The 23,077-nt window shown below is 37.9% G+C and overlaps 1 protein-coding gene across 12 annotated transcripts in view; it reads right to left on the bottom strand.

Annotated features, from left to right (window-relative positions):
* UTRN (utrophin) overlaps positions 1 to 23,077 on the bottom strand; it is a 590,704-nt gene that overhangs the window by 330,094 nt on the left and 237,533 nt on the right. For all 12 annotated transcript variants that reach the window (XM_021936868.2, XM_021936864.2, XM_021936872.2 and 9 more), the window contains 5 exons: positions 17,795 to 17,945; positions 15,731 to 15,906; positions 11,307 to 11,442; positions 9,228 to 9,377; positions 5,780 to 5,855 (listed from right to left, as the gene is read on the bottom strand). In XM_021936868.2, coding sequence (XP_021792560.2) covers positions 5,780 to 5,855; positions 9,228 to 9,377; positions 11,307 to 11,442; positions 15,731 to 15,906; positions 17,795 to 17,945 — 689 coding nt within the window. The remainder of the gene's footprint in view (positions 1 to 5,779; positions 5,856 to 9,227; positions 9,378 to 11,306; positions 11,443 to 15,730; positions 15,907 to 17,794; positions 17,946 to 23,077) is intronic.

Raw genomic sequence — 23,077 nt, forward strand, 5'->3', positions numbered from 1 at the left:
GAAAATTGGCTAGCCATAAGTAGAAAGCTGAAACTGGATCCTTTCCTTACTCCTTATACAAAAAATTAATTCAAGATGGATTAGAGACTTAAATGTTAGACCTAATACCATAAAAATTCTAGAGGAAAACCTAGGTAGTACCATTCAGGACATAGGCATGGGCAAAGACTTCATGTCTAAAACACCAAAAGCAACGGCAGCAAAAGCTAAAATTGACAAATGGGATCTCATTAAACTAAAGAGCTTCTGCACAGCAAAAGAAACTACCATCAGAGTGAACAGGCAACCTACAGAATGGGAGAAAATTTTTGCAATCTACTCATCTGACAAAGGGCTAATATCCAGAACCTACAAAGAACTCAAACAAATTTACAAGAAAAAAACAAACAACCCCATCAAAAAGTGGGCAAAGGATATGAACAGACATTTCTCAAAAGAAGACATTCATACAGCCAACAGACATATGAAAAAATGCTCATCATCACTGGCCATCAGAGAAATGCAAATCAAAACCACAATGAGATACCATCTCACACCAGTTAGAATGGCGATCATTCAAAAGTCAGGAAACAACAGGTGCTGGAGAGGATGTGGAGAAATAGGAACACTTTTACACTGTTGGTGGGATTGTAAACTAGTTCAACCATTATGGAAAACAGTATGGCGATTCCTCAAGGATCTAGAACTAGATGTACCATATGACCCAGCCATCCGATTACTGGGGATATACCCAAAGGATTATAAATCATGCTGCTATAAAGACACATGCACACGTATGTTTATTGCAGCACTATTCACAATAGCAAAGACTTGGAATCAACCCAAATGTCCATCAGTGACAGATTGGATTAAGAAAATGTGGCACATATACACCATGGAATACTATGCAGCCATAAAAAAGGATGAGTTTGCGTCCTTTGTAGGGACATGGATGCAGCTGGAAACCATCATTCTTAGCAAACTATCACAAGAACAGAAAACCAAACACCGCATGTTCTCACTCATAGGTGGGAACTGAACAATGAGATCACTTGGACTCAGGAAGGGGAACATCACACGCCGGGGCCTATCATGGGGAGGGGGGAGGGGGGAGGGATTGCATTGGGAGATATACCTGATGTAAATGATGAGTTGATGGGTGCAGCAGACCAACATGGCACAAGTATACATATGTAACAAACCTGCACGTTATGCACATGTACCCTACAACTTAAAGTATAATAATAATAAATAAATTTAAAAAATAAATAAATTAAAAAAAAGCCTTTGAAACAAGAAAGGAGATGGTATTTGCAATGCACATTCCACACAAAGAACTGATAACCAAAATACTTTTTTCTAAAACTTAAAAAATCGTCTAAAGACAATCCACAAAAGAGGAAATTTAAAAGGCAATAAACATAAAAATGTGAAATAAATGTCCGACCTCATCTATAACTGAGATAGTACAAATTAAAAGGAAATACCCTATATCCAATGACCACCATCAGCAAAGTGACATCTGAGAAGCTCCAGGTTTCTAGAGACCCTTCCAAGGGTCGAGATGCCTACACTATTACCATCAGCATATTATTTGCCTTTTTAGGCTCATTCTCTCCCAAGTGTACAGTGTGTTTTATCTAAGTCTACATAACATGTGATATCACAAGAGACCAAATGCAGAAGCAGAAATAAGAATACAGGTGTGTTCTATTAAGCTAGACATTTAAGAGATTTCAAAAAATATAAAACTGTAGCTTTTCCAGGTTTTTGTTTGTTTTAGAAAATAGTTGTTTTTTTGTTTGTTTGTTTGTTTTTTCTTTGAGATAGGGGCTCACTCTGTCACCCAGGCTGGGATGCAGAGGCATGAAAACAGCTCACTGCAGCCTCAACCTCCTGGGTTCAAGTGATTCTCCCACTGCTGCCTCCTGAGTAGTTGGAACTATAGGCCTGCATCACCAAGCCTGGCTAATTTTTTTTTAAATTTTTTTTGTAGAAACAGGGTCTCCCTATGTTACCCAGGCTGGTCTCAAACTCCTGGGCTGAAGTGATCCTCCTGCCTCAGCCTCCCAAACTCCTGGGATTATAGACATGATCCCCTGTGCCCAGCATCTTATACTAATATGTTACAAAACATGCTATTTTTGTTAACATATAAAACCTTTATTATTATTATTAAAGAACTTAATAAATGAATTAATGGAAATGTTTTCTAGTTAGGTAAATATCGATAGATATCACTTACAAAAACAAAAGCTCTCTGAGAGTCCTCAATAATTTTTACAAGCGTAAAGGGGTCCTGAGAACGAAGTGTTGAGGTGCTGGTAATGTTGTAGAACAATAAGAACCCATCACACACAGCCAGTGTCAGTGTAAACTGGGTCAAGTAATCTAGACAGCACCCTAATGGCAGCTACTGAAGTAGAAGGCACCCATACGCTATAACCCAGTGATTCCGTCAATAGATACACACCCTACAGAATACCTCACACATCCTTCTGCCCAATCTTCACTTTTAACTTTTTTTGTAGTTAAAAAAATTTATTGTTTTAATTCACCAAATACCTGTCAAGAACCTATTATGTGTAAGGTACTATTCTAGATGCTGCAGGCATGGGAGTGTGCAAGACAAAGTTCGGGCTGAAGTGCAATGGTGCGATCTCGGCTCACTGCAACCTCCACCTCCTGGGTTCAAGCGATTCTCCAGCCTCAGCCTCCCGAGTAGCTGGGATTACAGGCACCCGCCACCAGGCCTGGCTAATTTTTGTATTTTTAGTAGAAACAGACTTTCACCATATTGGCCAGGCTGGTCTCGAGCTCCTGACCTCAGGTGATCCACCCGCCTCAGCCTCCCAAAGCGCTGGGATTACAGGCGTGAGCCACCACGCCCGGCCAGAGCTTGCATTCTATAGCGAAAATGGATGTGTATTATGAAGTAAAATCAATACAAGAAGACAAAGAGAGACAGGGTGTATCTGAGATATTGTGGGTATAAAAGGGCTATCCTAGAAAGGGATATTTGAAGAAGAACTAAAGGAAGTGAGTACGTGAAACATGAAAATATCTGAGAGAAGAACATTTGGGGAAGACAAGAAGAATGGCAAGCACAAAGACCAGAAATGCATATGTTCCTGGCATGTTTGAAACAGCAAGAAGACCAGCGTATTTGAAACAGAATGAACAGAGGGAAAAGTAATAAGAAATGTGATTAGAGAGACAGGCAGATATGCATGGTGTTCTGGACCAAGACCAGACTTCGGAACTCATTTATGTGAATGGAAGTGATTAAAAGACTGTGATCGAAGAAGCAACACAATCAAACTTAGGTTTAGAAAGCATCACTCTATCTGTTATCAGAGGAATAGGTCATGGAGAAGCACTGAGGCAAGAATAGAATCAGGATTATGAGTTAGGGGTATATTCCAATAATCGAGATAGAAAGATGAGGGTGTTCAAGACCATGGAAGTAGGTAGAATGGAACATGGAAATGATACTACTTGCTGATGGCTTGAATATTAATTCCAGAGAAGAGTTGAGGTTGACTCCAAGTTTATTGGCCTAAGGACTGGGTGAATCATCTACAGTTAAAAAAAAAAAAAAAAAAATTGTCTACAGTTCTGGGACTGGTAAGCATAGGTACAGAAGAGAATTTACAGGATTGTAGTATATCCAATGTTATGTAATATTGTACATCAGTTTAAATGAGCAAACTAGAACTACATGCATCAAAAGGTATGGCAATAAGGATGATCCAGTAGAGTATTAGATAAAGAGGATATGTAAGCAGCCCAGAGAAGATGGGATCCTATGCATAAGTGGAGGAGTTTGTCTTAGAAAGGAAAAGAGATAATAACCCTTTCTCTGAACAGGAAGGAAGTATGTAGAGTGTGTGAGTACAGCATCAGGTAGCTTGATGGATTCTCTGGTGGGAAAACGAAAAAGATTTTATCTGGAAAAAGAAAAAGTTTTTTTTTCTTCCTTTAAAAATGAGATGAGGTCATTAGTTGAGAAATGAGTACCAAGGAGTACTCAGAAGAAAGTATGGTAGGACTGTCTCTTAGTGCTGAGTGCTTATTTGAGATAGATAGTCATAACTCTGAAATGAGTACAGTCAGCAAGGTGTTGGCAAGGATGAACCTCAAAAACATTATGCTAAGTGAAAGAAGCATCGTACGATTCCATTTATATGAAATATCCAGAATAGATAAATCCATGGAGACAGAATGCAGATTGGTAGTTGCCAGGGGCCGGGAGTAGGAGGGAATGAGAAGAAACTGCTTAATGAGTAAGAGGTTTTACTTTGGAGTGATAGAAATATTTTGGAACTAGATAGAAATAGTGGTTGTACAACATTTTGAATGCATTAAATGTCACTAAATTGTTCACTTTAAAATGGTTAATTTTATTTTCTAAATATAATGTTAAAAAGAAGAAGGAACTGCATTAAAACATTGTGTAGGAGGAGAGAGACATACTAAGATTAGCTTCGGGTCTCAGGCCCATCCCAAGAACAAATAATTTGTTAAAAATGAGCCATCCACCTAATGGAAGTTGTAGCTTCGCTGTTAGCTTTTTATACTTCTAAATATGTATTCAGATTTTCCCTGCTCTTTTACCATAATGAAGTTTTAAAAAGAAAGATAACCCATGACGATTTTATAAAATGCATCAAATCCGTTCCCTATGATTATGGAGTTGAGCTTGTATTTGCAAAGCAGCAGTACCCAAATGTCAACTCAAGTGTTCTGAATATTAATCAAGAAACTTGATCAGGCCCCCAGGTATTTTTTGTGCAAATTTCCAGAAAGACAGGTAATAAAGAACACAAACATGGCCCTCAATTAGCTTGCAATCTCAAAAAATGAAAAAAAAAAAATCTTGTCTCTCATCACTTTTTCCAAAACTTGAGGGGAAGGAGGAGGAGAAGAAGAAAAGAAAAATAAGAGGAATAAGAAAAATAAACAGGACCGGAAAAAAAAAAAAGAGGCGGAAGAGGTAGAGGTGGAGGGAAGAGGTAGAAAGCAGAAGGTGGACATGGAAGTCAAGGAGGAGGAGAAGGAGGAGGGAGAAGAAAAAAAGCAGGGAGGAGCAATAAAAAGAATCAGCAGAAGCAGCTGGCAGGGTGTGAGTGGACAGTTAGTCACATTTGGGGTTTTGCCACGTGACTCAACAGAGGAAGAGCAGGGCATGATGGTTCAAAAAATCTACAAGGCAGTGGCGACAGTGGCTATGGGGCAGCAGCCTGCGATCTAATCTGGATAAAGAGAGAAGGAAATAGTGGAAAACATTCTTCTTTCTCCACATCCAAGTGAGAAGTATTTGTCTGCTAGCATGGAGAATGCTTCTAAATCCCCACCTGCTTCCAGGATATCTAAGCCTTTTGTTCTCAGTCACAATCAAGGTCTAATTACATATCCTAACCAACCTCACATTAACACAGCAAGTTAAAGCTGATTTCCTGCAAAGCTGCATGGACCCAGAAAACTAGTCCCCAGTTTTTGCACCTAGCCTCTCATCTTCCCTTCAGCAGGACCTGTGGATGCCCAGGTAGCCCTGGAGTCCAGAGAAAGGCCAGCCTTATCTACCGTGAGAACAAATGCCTTGCCCATACTGGGCAGCCAAATGTGTCTTGGGTTTAAGAAGATGTTTTTTTTTTCAAATCATTGAAAGTAGATTAAATAAAGAAAATGGCACAATGTTACTAAATAAGTCTTTCTAATTCATATATGAGGCTCATATCACAAAATTTTACTTTATTGATTTTTTTAAAAATTTTGTTAAAGATAAACTATATCTTACCAGCAATCCTTGTCTGTGAAACAGAACTGGGCTCCTGGATGCACTCCTTCAGGGTGGTAGGCACTTCTCTGCAAATCTACCACATCAGGACAAGCAGAAAGAGAAAAATACTATATAAATAAAGATGACTGTAGTTCAAAAGAGGAGGTGTTATTGTGAATGGCAGCTCTGCCACTCTTCTTCCCCTAACCACCTAAACTTCTGGCTCTACATTCACTCTCCACTGCAATCTTGTTTGAGCCCCTAACTCTGCTGACATTGCTATCAAAAACACCAACCAGTCCTTAGCTGTCCTGACCCATGTGTACCAGTTAATGCTGTCCACTCCCCCTCCCTGGAATTCTGTTATCACTCTGCAATTCTAGCTGTCCTCCTGCCTCTCTGGCTGGCTCTCCTCAATTTCCTTCACCAGCTCCTTTTCCTCTGCCCATCCATCAAATACCAATATCCTCCAGGGTAGGTGTGTTGCTCTTCTAGCCCTTCACCCTGGGCTCTCCCTGAGTCCTGGTTTCCAAAGGTTTCAGGAATCAAATGGAGTTTTGAGAGGCTATTTTGAGAGGCTAAAGACTGCCCAAAACATATCTTCAGTCCAGCCCTTTCTGTGAACTAGATATTCAGACATGTCCAAATCTGAATTCCTTTTCCCTGTCTTCCCTGATACCCATTTCATAAACTCTTCTGAAGATTCTAATTTTTCTGGATCAATTCTTAGGATCACTCCATCTATCTCTGTAGTAAAGCTATAGCAATATTTCAAAAATATGACTTTCCTCTCCTTAAAACCCATCAATAGCTGCCCACTACCCTCAAAGTGGTAGACTGTTTGCAACATGGAGCTCAAATTCCTTGTGATGCACAGTGAGTCCTCCAGGCTCTCATCTCTGAGAACATCCCTCAGCCTTTCATTCTACATTGAGCTACTTCCTGGACCTATATATACACTGTGTTCATTCTCTATCTCTTCTAGACACTTTCATTTGCCACTTCTCTCTACATTGCCCTTTCCCTCGTTCTTCACCCGACCAATTCTTATTCATCCTTCATAAATTAACTGGAATGTGATCTTTTCAACAAAACGCTCCACAGCTACCCCTCAAAGCCAGACAGATGCTCCACCTTTATGTGCCTATCAGGACCTGGATATTAGAATTGCTTGTCTACTGGTCTCATCCATGATAAGCTCCTTGAGTTAGAAGGAATGCCGTGCTCTTTAATGCATTCCTATCTCTTAAAATGATACCTGGCAGAAAGTAAGACTCCAATAAAAACCTATTGAGTGAATGAATGAGTGTATGAATGAATGAAATATCCCATGTTAGAATTAACCAAAGTATGTTTGTTGAGATTTTCTGCACAATGAGCATTCTTGGCCCCAGACATTCATAATTCACCAAAGTGAATTATATTAAAATCTACATGAAATCCTGCAATAACAAAAGCTCTAGCTTTGTCTGACATAGTGCACCCAAATTAACCACTGTGCTCTTTTCTGCAGAATACCCACTGATACCCTTCGTGTTAAATAAATATGTGTGCTTTGGCTGAATATGGACAGCCTTTCTAGCAAGGGACACAAGACCTAATATGTCTGGAAAGGAATGTAGGGGAGAGAGAGCAGTGGATATTGTAGGAGAGATCAGATGATGCCAGGCCATGAGAAGTCTTATAAGCCAAAAATGCATTTTGGCTTTGACCCTGAGCAAGAGAAAACCATTGGTGGACTTTGCTCAGAGAAGTCACTTGATCTGAACTGTGTTTTAACCAATCATATTGACTGCTTTGTCTAGCACAGAATAACAAAGGGCAAAGGAAGAAGCAGGGGAGATCGGTGGGGCAGACTTTGTAGTCATCAAGGGAAGACATAATGGCAGGCTTGAAACAAGTTAGTGGCAATGGGGGTCGTGAGAAGCAGTCAAATGTATGATATTTTTTGACCTAAGAAGAGCTGAAAGAATTGTAGTGGAAACATCTATGTGCCATCTGACGTCCACAACTGTCAAACTTCCGCTACGTTTGCTTTATCATATGTAGCCATCTGGCTAGCCAATAAACCATCCATCCAGTAGATATGCACTTTCAAGGAAAAGCTGATAATGGTGACTGAGGTATAGTTTTTGTTTTGGGGGTTTTCTTCGCTTCTTTTTGTGATAGAATTCATATACCATAGGATTGACTCCAATGTTTCTGACTTAAGTAATAATAAGGATGAAACTTCCATTGACTAAGGTGGGAGATGTACATGAAGGCACAGAAGGGAGAGGGATATCAAGAGCTCGATTGTGTATGTTAGTTTGAGGTGCCTACTAGACATTTAAGGAGAGATAGGTAGTTGTATATGCAAGGTATATGAGCAGGTAGTTGTATATGCAAGTCTAGAGTATGGAGAAAGGTCCAGACCAGAGATACACATGTGTGAATCACAGTGACTCAACAGGCAGTGAGACCAGATCAATAAAGCACCTGCATCATTAGCTATAGGATAATGGCTACCATTTAAAGAGGATGAGAGAGAAAATGACTGATATGGAGTCCATCCAAATCAAGGACAGAGATATATCCATTTAATGTCCTATATAGACCTCATACTCTGATATGGTATGTACCAGGTCTAACAAAAAAAAAAAAAAAATCTATGATTTTATCTACTTTTAACAGTTCAATGGCAAAAGAATAATAATAATGGTAGGAGGGAAAAATATCTTAGCTGTATTTGTAGTCATATGCCATTACATTTCACTGGAACCTAGTAAATATATATTTAATGAATGAAATCATTGAAAATAAACATACATGTGTGAAAAGTCATGTGCAAAATCAGGATGCTATTTTCTTTTTTGTTTGTTTGTTTGTCACCCAGGCTGGGGTCCAGTAGAGTGACTGCAGCTCACTGCAACCTCCACCTCCCAGGTATAGGCAATTCTCGTGCCTCAGCCTCCCAAGTAGCTGTGATTACAGGCATGTGCCACTATGCCTGGCAAATTTTTGTATTTTTAGTAGAGATGGGGTTTCACTCTACTCTACTAAAGTAGAGTGTTGGCCAGGCTGGTGTCAAATTCCTGGACTCATGTGATCCCGCCCATCTCGGCCTCCCAAAGTGTTGGGATTACAGGTGTGAACCAATGCACCCGGCTCAGAATGCTATTTTAAGGTCTTCATTTTCAGAATATAATCACTGGAATCTTCTTACCTAATTCCAACATATATTCATTATTTAATGTAGTATATAATGTATAAATTCCCTAGGCCAAAGAGTTCCATATAAAATAAAAAGTATTCTTCCAGAATATATGCCTCTGTCTATGATCGATAAAAAATATAAACATTAGTAAGCTTTAGTAAAATTTGCCCCATTTAGATATACTTGAAAGTAAAGCAGTTACATGATCCCACATCTCTGACAACAAAATCAATCAGTTTGAGATATGTGTGATAGTAACTTTATACACACCTTATTCCATGTCATATTTACAGTCCTTAAGCTTTCTGAAATTTTATCCCTTTCAGGTAAACTCAGACTTTTATCTGAAAGTATCTCCAATTCAGTTCTATTCAGCCATTTGAGTTTTTCAGCGTGTACTTCCATTTCTTGAGTTAAGTCCTGGAGAAGTTAAAAGACAGGTGTGGTTAGAAGGTAATCAGATAAAGGAAAGTTCAAGAACTGTATTAGAAACCTTTTTGACATTATATAAATGTAAATTTCTAATTTGTTAAGTGAAAAATAAACTTATAAGAAGCTTAAGCTCGTGCTAACAAATGATGACTAACGGGAGTGAGCACGTGCCTTCCGTGTGTATTTTTGCAATCCTGGGCACAAATGCGCTCTCTGGTACTCACTGTCTCTTAACTAGGTCATATATTATTTTTACATTACTAATTTAACATTCTGTTCTTATCTCCTCCTTGCTATTCCATCCTAATACACTGTCCCACCTTTTCTAACTCTCCCCAAATTGTTTACAAAAGAGACATTCCCAAAGAAACTAGTGAAAATTTTAGATAAAAAAGGAAGTTTGTTAGATATTGTCACATTTTAAAAAGAAAACATAATATATGTTTCACAAAATATTTTTCATCATTATTCTATGTTTCTTTCTCCAAATGTTTCAATCATACTCCTTTATAGACAAAATTTCTGATTGAATTAGTAAGTAACCTTTCACATACACTTTTATGCTTGTACATGTATGAATACACACTCATAATTTCTTTTCTTTTTTTTTTTTTTTTTTTTTTTTTTGAGACAGACAGAGTCTCGCTCTGTCACCCAAGCTGGAGTGCAGTGGCACAATCTTGGTTCACTGCAATCTCTGCCTCCTGGGTTCACACCATTCTCCTGCCTCAGCGCCCCGAATAGCTGGGACTACAGGCACCCACCACCAAGCCCAGCTAATTTTTTTTTTGTGTGTGTGTGTTTTTAGTAGAAATGGGGTTTCACCGTGTTAGCCAGGATTGTCTCAATCTCCTGACCCTGTGATCTACCCCCCTTGGCCTTCCAAAGGATTACAGGCATGAGCCACAGCACCCAGCCCACAATTTCTTTTTTAAAATAAAAATGTGAGCATATTATGCTGAGTGTTCTGCAACAAGTATTTTAATTTTTAACACAAAAAATATTTATGAATACAAAATGTATGGATATTTAGATATATTTATACACCTATATATGTATGAATTTTTATAGATTGTATACATATACAACCATAAACAATACTTGTAGCCGGGCGCGGTGGCTCAAGCCTGTAATCCCAGCACTTTGGGAGGCCGCGATGGGCGGATCACGAGGTCAGGAGATCGAGACCATCCTGGCTAACACGGTGAAACCCCATCTCTACTAAGAAATACAAAAAAAATAGCCGGGCGAGGTGGCAGCGCCTGTAGTCCCAGCTACTCAGGAGGCTGAGGCCGGAGAATGGCGTGAACCCGGGAGGCGGAGCTTGCAGTGAGCTGAGATCCGGCCACTGCACTCCAGCCTGGGCTACAGAGCGAGACTCCGTCTCAAAAAAAAAAAAACAAAAACAAACAAACAAACAAAAAAATACTTGTTAGTTGCAAACCAACAAAGAAAATCTGATTAATACAACCATGATGCTAAACCCATTGCAAGCTGCATTTTGTTTCTCAGCAATTCACTCCGATAATTACTGATTATTATCTATAAAGTTGAGTTTTGCAGCTTTATAGATAATAATCAGTAATTGTCTTCCAAATCTAAAAACAAAAAAAACTGTATTTCATAGCCCTATTGTATTTTAAAATGATAAAGTCAGTTTACAATATCCTAAAAATCTTTGGTCTAATACTGACACCATCATAGTTTGTTCTTTTTATGTAAGTGAAGTTTAAGCTCTGCAAGACCAAAATTATAACTGCTTTTTAAAAAAATAAAAGATATTCCTCTTTCAAGTTCACCACATTTACCAAAATGTACCAAGTTTCTTTTCCCTTTTCTTCTTCAGACATGCAGTATATGATTCTGAAGTATAATGTTTGGGCACCAAAGGCATATAGAGAGAAATAAACAACTTACTCTTAATTCTTGCAGGTTTTCTCCCAATTCGGTGGTCGATCTCTTTTGTATAGCATGCTCAGCCTTTGTTAACCAACAGATAATCCCATCTAGCTGATGCCTGTACTCCATCACCTGCTTACTTTCTCCTTTCAGCCTAAAAGAATATATTATTTTAAAATATTGAGGAAAAAATGCCCAATTAAGCAGAAAGTTATATATTTGCTTTGGATATCCTGAATAAATATTTCCCAAAATAAATAATTTCTAATAATTATTTTAATATGTATTTTTAAGTGAAACTATGTATTCTACAATGCTAAAGACTGCTTAATAATAGACCAATAAGTTTTTTTCTTCATTAAATTCAAAACCATTGAAACTAAAGATTATTATCTTCCCTCATCATAAAAAATTATGTAGAAATTCAATACAAAAGACTTTTTAAAAGTTAGATACCACTCTGCAACATAATGGAAATTTTTTAAAACATGAAAAATGTCTTTATCTAAAATAATAGGGAAAAAGTATAATTCTCTTTGAGTGTTCCACGAATACTGAAAGGAATCATTATATGACATGTTATCACATTAGGTGGTAACTATTACTCTACGTTATTCATAGGACAGAAAGAATAAGAAAAAAGCAAGGCACAAAGAATGGGAGAATCTTACAAGTATTAGGGAAGACAAGAAACATGTGAATTTGGCTTGTTTATTAAAATAACCATTATATTTGAATATAGAACTAAGTTACAAAAAGATGTAGAAAAAAAGCAGAAATTTTAAATGATGCAAGGAAAACAGTCAAATGAATATAAAAAAGGAACTGCCTCAATTAGATCTTTATAGTGTTGTAAGAATAACATTTATAAGAATATAAACCATCTGTCAAAAGATAGGAATATGATTAGAACTCATATGACAAATAAGATTATGTGTTTTTAAAAAGGATTTGAAAGCTATTAAAAGCCTGGTGGTATCTTTATTTTTATAGCTGCTATGATTAACTGCTGGTTTAAAAACTGAATGCAATTTTTAAATGAATTATATCATATTATCCCTAATAAGAATTTATGGTTTAACGGCTAGGAGTTTTCATTTTTATTCACAAAAGGTCTAACATAATCTTGCAATACATGTAATAAAATACTAAATAATACTCACATATTTAATAAACAGTCAATATTTGATGTATAATGTTTAAAAAATGAAAATAACTACAAAATCATAATTTTTAAGTATCCATCGAGAAAGAATGCTCCTTTGAGATAAAAAGTAAATAAATACAGCAATAGCACTAATTACTAAGACTAAACCAAGTAATCTACCCTCCATAGTGAAAAGTATTTAACTTAAATAATGACTTTGGAAACACCCAAAATATTATTATAGGCCTTTGTTTCCAAAAAACGGTTGAAATTTCACTTTCCAATGTTTCATGATCATGACTAATTTAGTACTTTGAAAACAGAACTATAAAGGAAACTAGCATTATCAAATGATTTCAATAAGATATATTTGAGTCACCCAATATTTTCATCTGCAAATTAGCTAAATATAATCTACCTTTTAAATGTTATCTCCTAGAGTAAAAACAAATTATAAATTCATGTTCCAACAGAAGATAACAATTGCTCACTAACGAATAACCCACTGGGCATGGTGGCTCATGGCTGTAATCCCAGCACTTTGAGAGACTGAGGCAGGAGGATCACTTGAGCCTAGGAGTTCGAGACCAGCCTGGACAACATGGTGAGACCTTATTTTTACAAACAGTTTAAAAATCTGCTGGGTGTGGTGGCACACACCTGCAGCCCCAACTACTCAGAAGACTAAGGTGAAAGGATTGCTGGAGCCCAGGGGCTCAAGGATGCAGTGAGCTATGACTCCACCATTCCACTCCAGCCTTGGTATCAGAACAAGACCTTGTCTCCAAAAAGGGGAAGAAATAACTCCGCAGGTTGCTGAACTATGCAAATACTTAACTACAGGCACTCAACACAGAAACAAATTGAACTGCGTGATAATTTTCAATGACTTTATTAACAATATATATACAATCTACCCAAGATGGTCCCAATTTAATATAGATTACAAACCTAAAATGAAGTTTCGCATTAATTTATGAAGATAAACATTGTTTTAGTCAAAATATAAGCTGTTGGAGAAGAGATTCATTATTCTTTTCACTTCCACAAAATGAGTAAAAACATGTATTAGCTTCACCTTGTGAGTTTTAGCAGCTGTAATTACCACACTCCACAGAGATGCATCTTTAGAAGAATTTCTGCATTTGTGGTTAAAACCCTCCCAGCAGGTACATGTTTTTCCTTAAAAAGGTCTAGGAGAGGACAGGCACAGTGGCTCATGCCTATAATCCCAGAATTTTGAGAGGTCAAGGCCAGCGGATCAACTTGAGGCCAGGAGTTCTAGACCAGCCTGGCCAACATGGTGAAATGCCATCTCTACTAAAAATATGAAAATTAGCCAGGCATGGTGGCAGGCACCTGTCTTCCCAGCTACTAAGGAGGCTGAGGCATGAGAATTGCCTGAGCTCAGGAGGCAGAGGTTGTAGTGAGCTGACATCATGCCACTGCACTCCAGACTGGGTGACAGAGCAAGACTCTGTCTCAAAAAAACAATAAAGGTCTAGGAGATAAATAATTTCAAGCTAAGACCCTCCATGCAAACTGAATAGCATGACATATAAGATCTTATGGGACCTCATTTTCCAATCCTTCCCCTGGTCATTGAACCCTCCTCTCCTTTCAATCCTTTGCAGATCTCTCACACGAGGATGCCATTCATACCTCCCACTTCTGCTGTTTTACTTCTTCTGTCTATAAATTTATAGGAAATTGCTATAAATGCTTTAAAACTCAGCTTTGGCATGCTTCCTCTATGACACTTAAATTCCACAGCCCATCATACCTGCCTCTGTGACACTCTTATCTCTTTAATGATGTTTTCTTTCATCATTTTCTTATTCTTAGAGTTCCTTAATCATACTTGTATCTTCAGTGCTAAACATAGAGCTCAATAAATACTGATCAAGTCATTAATCAATCATTGGCAAAATTCAGCAATATGCTTAGAGAATAAGTTCTAAGCTAACTTGCTTTCATCAGAAATAGATACTTTAAGTGTTTACTATGAATAGTCAAGGCATGTACATTTTGCAAACACTATTGCATTTAATCCTCATGACAATCCTCTGTGGTGATATCATAGTTCTCATTTCCAGAGGAAGACACTTTGGCCAGAGAGTTCTGTGTTCTTTCTAAATTTGTACAGCGTAATATTTGAGAGCATAAGATAGCACGATCACTTACTTTCTATGACATCTTGGACAAGTTACTTAACCTTGCCTCTCAGCCTCAGTTTCTAAAGCTGTACAAGGCCTAATAGTTGCCTAAGAGGTGAGTCATGACTCCTAAACAAGGCAATGTGTGCAAGGTGCCAAATACTCCCTCTGCCATGTGGTAATCTCTCAACCAAAACATATAAATTATTATTTGTCTCTTAACAAAACACACAAAATTATAGATTTTTAAAATGAAAAGCAACTGTAGGTCACATGATCCTTGAATATTTTAGGTTGCATAATACTGGACCTGATAAAGTATTAGATTGGCCTTTCACAAAATGATAGCTTATCACTAAAATAATACTTCATCAACAGAGTTAAAATTAACGGAAAAAAAATATAGTGGAATTTTTAACCCTAAACTACGAAAAAGAAAGAAACAAAAAAGATCATTAATGACGAAATACATGAAGCAAAGTAGAAATCATTCATTAAATCTTGACTGTCTCAGAAAATAATGTCAAATAATTTTAAATATGGAAATTGTATATAGTGTTGAGCATTATATTCCTTGGTAATCAAACATATTTGCAACCAGAAGATGCCCAAATAAAATCTGAGTCACTGTAACATAATCTGACATAAAAATTAATAATACTATATTATATTAGTATATTACATAGATTAAGAACTTTATTATTTGCAAAGCACGAATAGAACACAACATTTGACACTAAAACAACTTAGTGAGACAGATTACTAAGGTAGGTTCAGTCAGGAAATAAGCAAAGGGAAGGTCTGATCTTGAACCCAGACTTTCAAACCTGAAACCTGGAGTTTCAGTTATTTCAACTACTTTAAATTCCCACCGTAATCACCATATCATAATAAGCAGTTGTAAATAAAAGGAATAAAGGTGTTTGGTTTTTACATATGTAATATTTGAGTAGAAAAGTGAGACTTTATGGACAGCCTAAAAATACAGGAAGGGGGAAAGTGGGCAGCAGAGGTCTTAAATGTCAGTAAAATTCCTATTATAATGTCAAACAATAAAAGAACTCATTGGATTGCATCTTTAAAGATTCTGTTCAAAATATGTTCACTCTTGTGCCTGCAAACAATCATAGCTAAATCACCTTGGCTGCCTATCCTTCACTTCTGCAATAATTGCATCCCAACGTTGGTTTAAACCTGCCAGTTTGTCTTTCAAGAAGCTTCCATCTGCCTGGGAGAGTTTCTGCACAATCCCATCCCCAGTTCTGTTTAGTGCTGCAAAACTGGGCCGGTGGCTGCTGATGCCTTCCTCAAGTTCCTGTAACAGAGCACAACTCAAGATTAATTTCACCAATAATTAAATGATTCTGATGCAATGAATCCACCCAAGTATTGTGGTATCAATTTAAGTGTGACAGAAACAAATTCCTGGAAAGATATTTTATGTTAAAAAAAAAAAAAAAAGGCATTTTAAAACAATTTAATTACATTTCAATGAACATGCTAAATGAAATCTATTTTGAAATCTAACCCATCCTCATGAATGTCATCAGGCAAAATACAAGGAAATAGGACAGCTTAATAACTAAAATGAAGAATAGCTGTTTACATTAAAGCATAAGAATCAATCATGTTTGATGAAAATGAGTTGCTCACCTTCTTCCAAACAAGTACTTGAAAGCACTGCTTTAAAAAATTATATACCCCAATATATCCTTATAGCCTTGTGTCCTACCATATACAAGTCAACCTAAATGTGCATTTTACTAAGATATTGCTTCACTGGTTGATATGGTTTGGTTGTGTCCCCACCTAAATCTCATCTTGAATTGTACCTCCCATAATCCTCACATGACATGGGAGGGACCCAGTAGGAGGTAACTGAGTCATGGGGGTGGTTACCCTCATGCTGTTCTAGTGATAGTGATCTGATGGTTTTATAAGGGACTTTTCCCCCACTTTGCTCAGCACTTCTCTCTCCTGCCGCCATATGAAGAAGGACATGTTTCTTTCCCCTTCCACCATGATTTTACATTTCCTGTGGCCTCCCCAGCAATGCTGACCTATGAGTCAATTAAACCTCTTTCCTTTATAAATAACCCAGTCTCAGGTATGTCTTTATTAGCAGCATGAGAGCAGACTAATACACTGGCCTACAAGTGTTTAAGTAACAGATTAAATGGATATTTTCAAGTCAAATTTAAACACTTATCTGTAACTCCAAAAATAAGAAAAATGCCTTAACACAATTATTTATTTATTTATTTTGAGACAGAATCTCGCTCTGTCACCCAGGCTGGAGTGCAGTGGCACAATCTTGGCTCACTGCAACCTCCACCTCCCAGGTTCAAGTGATTCTCCTGCCTCAGCCTCCCAAGTACCTGGAACTGCAGGTGCCCGCCACCACACCTGGCTAATTTTTTGTATTTTTAGTAGAGACGGGGTTTCACTGTGTTAGCCAGGATGGTCTTGATCTCCTGACTTTGTAATCCACCCGCTTTGGCCTCCCAAAATGCTGGGATTACAAGAGTGAGGCACCGCACCCGGCCACATTAACACATTTATAAGAAAAATAAATGAATTCTCTTTAACTTGTCGTGTCCTTCTAAATAAAATACATTTTAAAAATTTAATAAAAGAGAAAATATTTTTATCAACGGTAGAATTGAAATTGTGTGTGCTTTCTATTGTTATTTTTAAAGAGCTGTTGTCATCAGCAGAACTAACTTTGTGTTATATTTTCCCAAGACTGAATTAGACTTACATGAGCAGCTGCCCTGCTGTCGCTCCAGGATAATTTACTTTATGATAATTATCAATGATACAAAGAAAAATGATACGCCTAAGTGTTTTAAGTACAAAAAACACAGGTGAGGCATGCAAATATTTTTTCTGTTCTTAATATAGTCTTAGGCATAACATTTTACAAATCGTATTCTAAACATAAAATTGTTTAAATAAAATTGTATTTCACATTACCCACTAAAGAGTATTTTTATTTACATCTCTTTGAAATCTTGATTGAAAATTGTGATTGACCAATTTCTTAAACTTTTATAACTGGTAACAAGAACTGGAACAAAAATTACAAATTGTCCATTGGCTTCTGAAAAAATAATATATTTTGTCCCTACTTCTGAAATCTGTCTTAATAGGCATACACTAACCATATGTGTAATTCCCCTCCTCTAACAGAAAACACTCACCTGCTGATGTATCCTGGCTTTCTCTAAGTCCAGGCTGCCACCTGGAGCACAGGTATCAACCAGTAATTCTTCAGCCTCTGTTATCCACTGTGTGAGGTCATTAAGGTCACAATGGAACTGTCTCCATTCTTCCATAGCCCTATCAAAATAACTAGAGGACAACAAACAAAATAAAATAGGTTTCTAAACTTTCCAGGACTGCCTAGGAGCAATTTTTCTAAAAAAGAAAATCAAATCTCATTTAAACAGAGAGACTTCAAAAAACTGAATTCACAGCCTATTGTTCCACAAAACCAATTTTCGTAGTGGGATACAGATAATAATTCCTCTTAGAGATATAGGCATCACACCAAGGGCAAAGCAATCTGCTCACACCACCAGTTACCAAATCCTCTCTCTCATACATACACACATGCACACTCACATACACATACACACACACACACTCATGAACACACTCATGCACACATTCGAGCAGCTTTTCAACTAAAAAGACGTAGCTTTTTCTGGCTTGAAAAATCAGGATCAATTAGTCGTAGGTATGTTAACCCATCCAACTTTATGCATTTAACATTTAAATACCATGAAATATAAAATATGATTCATTATTTTCTTGGGGAAAAATATGTCGTTTTAATACCAGAACACTTAATTCCTGGCAAGAATAAAGCACAAAAAGCCAAAACACTTCAAAATGCCCATATACTCCATTATCTATATGTTATATACAGAATTGTGTCCAATCAAAATTCTTATGTTAAAGCCCTAACCCCACAATGTGACTGTACTTAGAGATCGAGCTTTTCAGGACACAAATAAGGTTAAAAGAGGTCATAAGTGTGGGGCTCTAGTCTGAAAGGACTGGTGTCCTTATAGTAAGTGGAAGAGGCACCACAGAGCCCTCTCATATGAGGACACAGCAAGGTGGCCATCTGCAAGCCAGTAAGAGAGTCCTCACTAGACATCAACTCTACTGGCACCTTGATCTTGAACTTCCAGCCCTCCAGAACTGTAGGAAAGTAAATGTCTGTTGCTTAAGCCACCCAGTCTACGTTATTTTATTATGGCTGCCTGAGCAGATTAACGTACTTCGGGTAATCACTGGTCCTGAGGGTCCCATTTACCTAAATACAGCAAAGTATGAAACTGCATGCAGAGCCCAAGTTATGCAATGAGACAGAGGGCTATTGAGATTTCTGTTTAAACCAAATTCTTCTAAAGATGGCAAAGTAAAACCGAGTGCTTGTCATATTCAGAATACATGAAACAAGTATAAAAAGGAAAAGCTTTATTGGACTAGGATCCTAAATAATTTTTTCTCCTATCTTTTTGTTTAGAGTAATGGAGCTGAGTTTTAGAAATGATCGCTGAGATCTTAACAATATTAATAAAATTTATATTTTATGTAATAAGATACATATTTTTTAAAATAAAATGGCTCCTAATATCAATAACTCCTAAATAATGTGTATATCATCTTTTTCCATGAAAATTACTTTTAAAATTTTGCTAACACTGCCCACAGTAAAGTAATTTTCTATTAAGCATGAAAAAAAAAAAGCACTTTAAAAAAAGGGCACTATGAGATGATATTAAGACACTCATTGTCACTTGCAAAAATTCACAGTAACTACACAACAATCACAATTTCCAAATTCGGGATGCTATAAGACTGTTTCAAAGATCTAAAGACTTTGAAAATATAAACATTAAACTTAGAAAGTATCATCAGTGAAAGAGAGAAAAAAAGTGGTGGATAGAAGGAAGGACTAACTTGCAGCTCCCACTCAGACAAACAGCAGCATGTGCAGACACACAGTGGACTTTTGTCCCAAGAACTACTGCAGAAACATATCAGGAAAACTGAGAGAATCTACAGACCCTTTGAAGTAGGCGGAATGCTGCTGCATGCTGCATGGGAGAGCCGAGGAACTGGAGACCAGCTTGTGCTCTCAGCTGGGAGACTTGTCACCTGGGGCAAGTTCTGAACCCTGCTCACCAGCTGCCTGGAAATAAACCCAGTGCTGTTGGGTGGGTTGGGGGGTGGCAGCAGAAGGAGGTCCTGATAGGAGTGAGACTGGCCTTTTGGGCCGTGGGCTGCGTGGAAGCTGAGTGAGGCCTGCCGCTGCAGGCTTTCCCCCACTTTCCTGGTGACCTGTGTGATGCAGCAAAGACAGCCATAATGCCCCTGGGAACATAACTCCACTGGCCTGGGAACCACACCCCTATCCCCTACAGCAGCCACAACAAGCCATGCACAAGGAGAGTCTGACTCAGATACACCTAACCCTGCCCCAACCTGATGGTCATTCTCTACTCGCCCTGGTAGCCAAAGAGAAAGAACATAATCTTTTAGGAACTCTATGGCCCTGCCGATCACCTAATCCTGTCTATACTACTGCAGCTGATGCTCTCTTGTAAGCACCATCTCCTGGCTGGGGGCCAACGAATAGAAAACCAGCGAACTTAACCAAAATACAACCAAGGACTCTCACAGAGTCCACTTCACTCCCCTGTTGCTTTCACCCGACCAAGTGCTGGTATCCACAGCTGAGACACCTGAAGACAGATCACATCACATCATGGGACTCTCTGCAGACACCCCCCAGTACCAGCTCGGTGCCCAGTAGCTCTGCTGGACGGCTAGCTTCAGAAGAGAAATAACAATAACTGCAGTTCAGCTCTCAGGAAGCTCCATCCCTAGGGGAAGGAGGAGAGCACCAAATCAAGGGAGTTCTTTGTGGGACAAAAGAATCAGAAGAACAGCCATTGAGTCCCAGACCTTCCCTCTGACATGTTCCACCCAAATGAGAAGAAACCCGAAAAACAATTATGGTAATATGACAAAATAAGGTTCTTTAAAACACCTACAAAGATCATACTAGCCTGGGCACAGTGGCTTATGCCTATAATCCCAGCACTTTGGGATGCCGAGGCAGGCAGACAACCTGAGGTCAGCAGTTCAAGACCAGCCTGGCCAACATGGGGAAACCCCGTATCTACCAAAAATACAAAAATAAGCTGGGTATGGTGATGCATGCCTGTAATCCCAGCTACTCAGGAGCCTGAGGCAGGAGAATCGCTCAAACCTGGGAGGTGGAGGTTGCAGTGGGGAGATTATGCCATTGCACTCCAGCCTGGGCAACAGAGTAAGACTCCATCTCAAGAAGAAAAAAAAAAAAAAAAAGATCACACTAGCTCACCAGCAATGGATCCAAACCAGGATAAAATCTCTGAATTGCCAGAAAAAGAATTCAGAAGGTCAATTATTAAACCAATCAAGGAGGCACCAGTGAAAGGTGAAGTCCAACTTAAAGAAATCAAAACAATGACACAGTATATGAATGAAAAAATCTCCAATGAAATAAATAGCAAAATAAAAAACAATCACAGCTTCTGGAAATCAAGGACACACTTCAAGAAATGCAAAACGCACTGGAAAGTCTCAGCAAGAGAATCAAACAAGTAGAAGAAAGAACTTCAGAGCTCAAAGACAAGGTTTTTGAATTAACACAATCTGACAAAGAAAAAGAAAAAAGAATTTTTAAAAATGAACAAAGCCTCCATGAAGTTTGGGATTATGTTAAAAGAACAAAGAATAATTTGTGTTCCCAAGGAAAAAGAGAAATCTAAAAGTATGGAAAACATATTTTAGGGAATTATTGAGGAAAACCTCCTGGCTTTGCTAGAGATCTAGATATCCAAATACGAAAAGCTCAAAGAACAGCTGGAAAATTCATCACAAAAAGATCATTGCCTAGGCACATGGTCATCAGGTTACCTAAAGTCAATAAGAAGGAAAGAATATTAACAGTTGTGAGGTAAAAGCATCAGGTAACCTATAAAGAAGAACCTGTCAGATTAACAGCAGATTTCTCAGCAGAAACCTTACAAGCTAGAAGAGATTGGGATCCTATCTTCAGCCTCCTTAAACAAAAAAAATTATCAGCCAGGAATTTTGTATCCAGTGAAACTAAGCTTCATCAATGAAGGAAAAATAGTCTTTTTCAGACAAATACTGAGAGAATTTGCTGCTACCAAGCCAGCAAGACAGAAGCAGCTCTAAGTCATGAAACAAATCCTAGAAATAGAACAAAATAGAATCTCCTTGAAGCATAAATCTCAGCCAGGTGTGGTGGCTCACATCTGTAATCCCAGCACTTTGGGAGGCCAAGGCAGGCAGATTACCTGAGGTCAGGAGTTTGAGACTAGCCTGGCCAACATGGTGAAACCCCATCTCTACTAAAAAGTACAAAAAAAATTAGCCAGGCATAGTGGTAGGCACCTGTAGCCCCAGCTACTCAGGAGGCTGAGACAGAGAGTTGCTTGAACCTGAGTGGCAGAGGTTGCAGTGAGCCGAGATCATGCCACAGCACTCCAGCCTGGGTGACAGAGCAAGACTGTCTCAAAAAATAATAAAAGCATAAATTTCAAAAGAACCTGTTAACTATAACAAAATAAAAAAAAAAGGTATTGAGGCAACAAATATCATGATAAATAGAATAGTACCTCACATCTCAATACTAACATTGAATGTAAATGGCCTAAATGCTCCATTTAAAAGATACAGAATAGAAGAACGGATAAAAATTCACCAACCAAGTATCTGCTGTCTTCAAGAGACTCACCTGACACATAAAAACTCACATAAACTTAAGGTAAAGGGGTGGAAAAAGATAGTCCATCCAAATGGACACCACAAGCAAGCAGGAGTAGCTATTCTTATATCAGACAAAAAAAATGTTAAAGCAACAGCAGTTAAAAAAGACCAAAAAGGACATTGTATAATGATAAAAGGACTAGTTCAACAGGAAATTATCACAATCCTAAATATATATGCACCTAACATGGGAGCTCCCAAATTTGTAAAACAATTACTACTAGACCTAAAAAATGAAATAAACAGCAACACATTAATAGTGGTAGACTTCTACACTCCACTGATAGCACTACACAAGTCATCAAGACAGAAAGTCAACAAAGAAACAATGGAATTAAACTATACCCTAGAACAAATGGACTTAACAGATATTTATGGAACATTCTAACCAACAACTGCAGAATATATTTTCTATTCATGAGCACACAGAACATTCTCCAAGATAAACCATGTGATAAGCCACAAAACAAATCTCAACAAATTTAAGAAAACTAAAATTACATCAAGTACTCTCTCAGACCACAGTGGAATAAAATTGGAAATCAACCCTGAAAGGAACCCTCAAAACCATACAAATGTATGGAAATGAAATAACCTGCTCATGAATGATTATTGGGTCAACA

The sequence above is a fragment of the Papio anubis genome, chromosome 6 (genome assembly GCF_008728515.1).
Source record: "Papio anubis isolate 15944 chromosome 6, Panubis1.0, whole genome shotgun sequence".
NCBI lineage: Eukaryota > Metazoa > Chordata > Mammalia > Primates > Cercopithecidae > Papio > Papio anubis.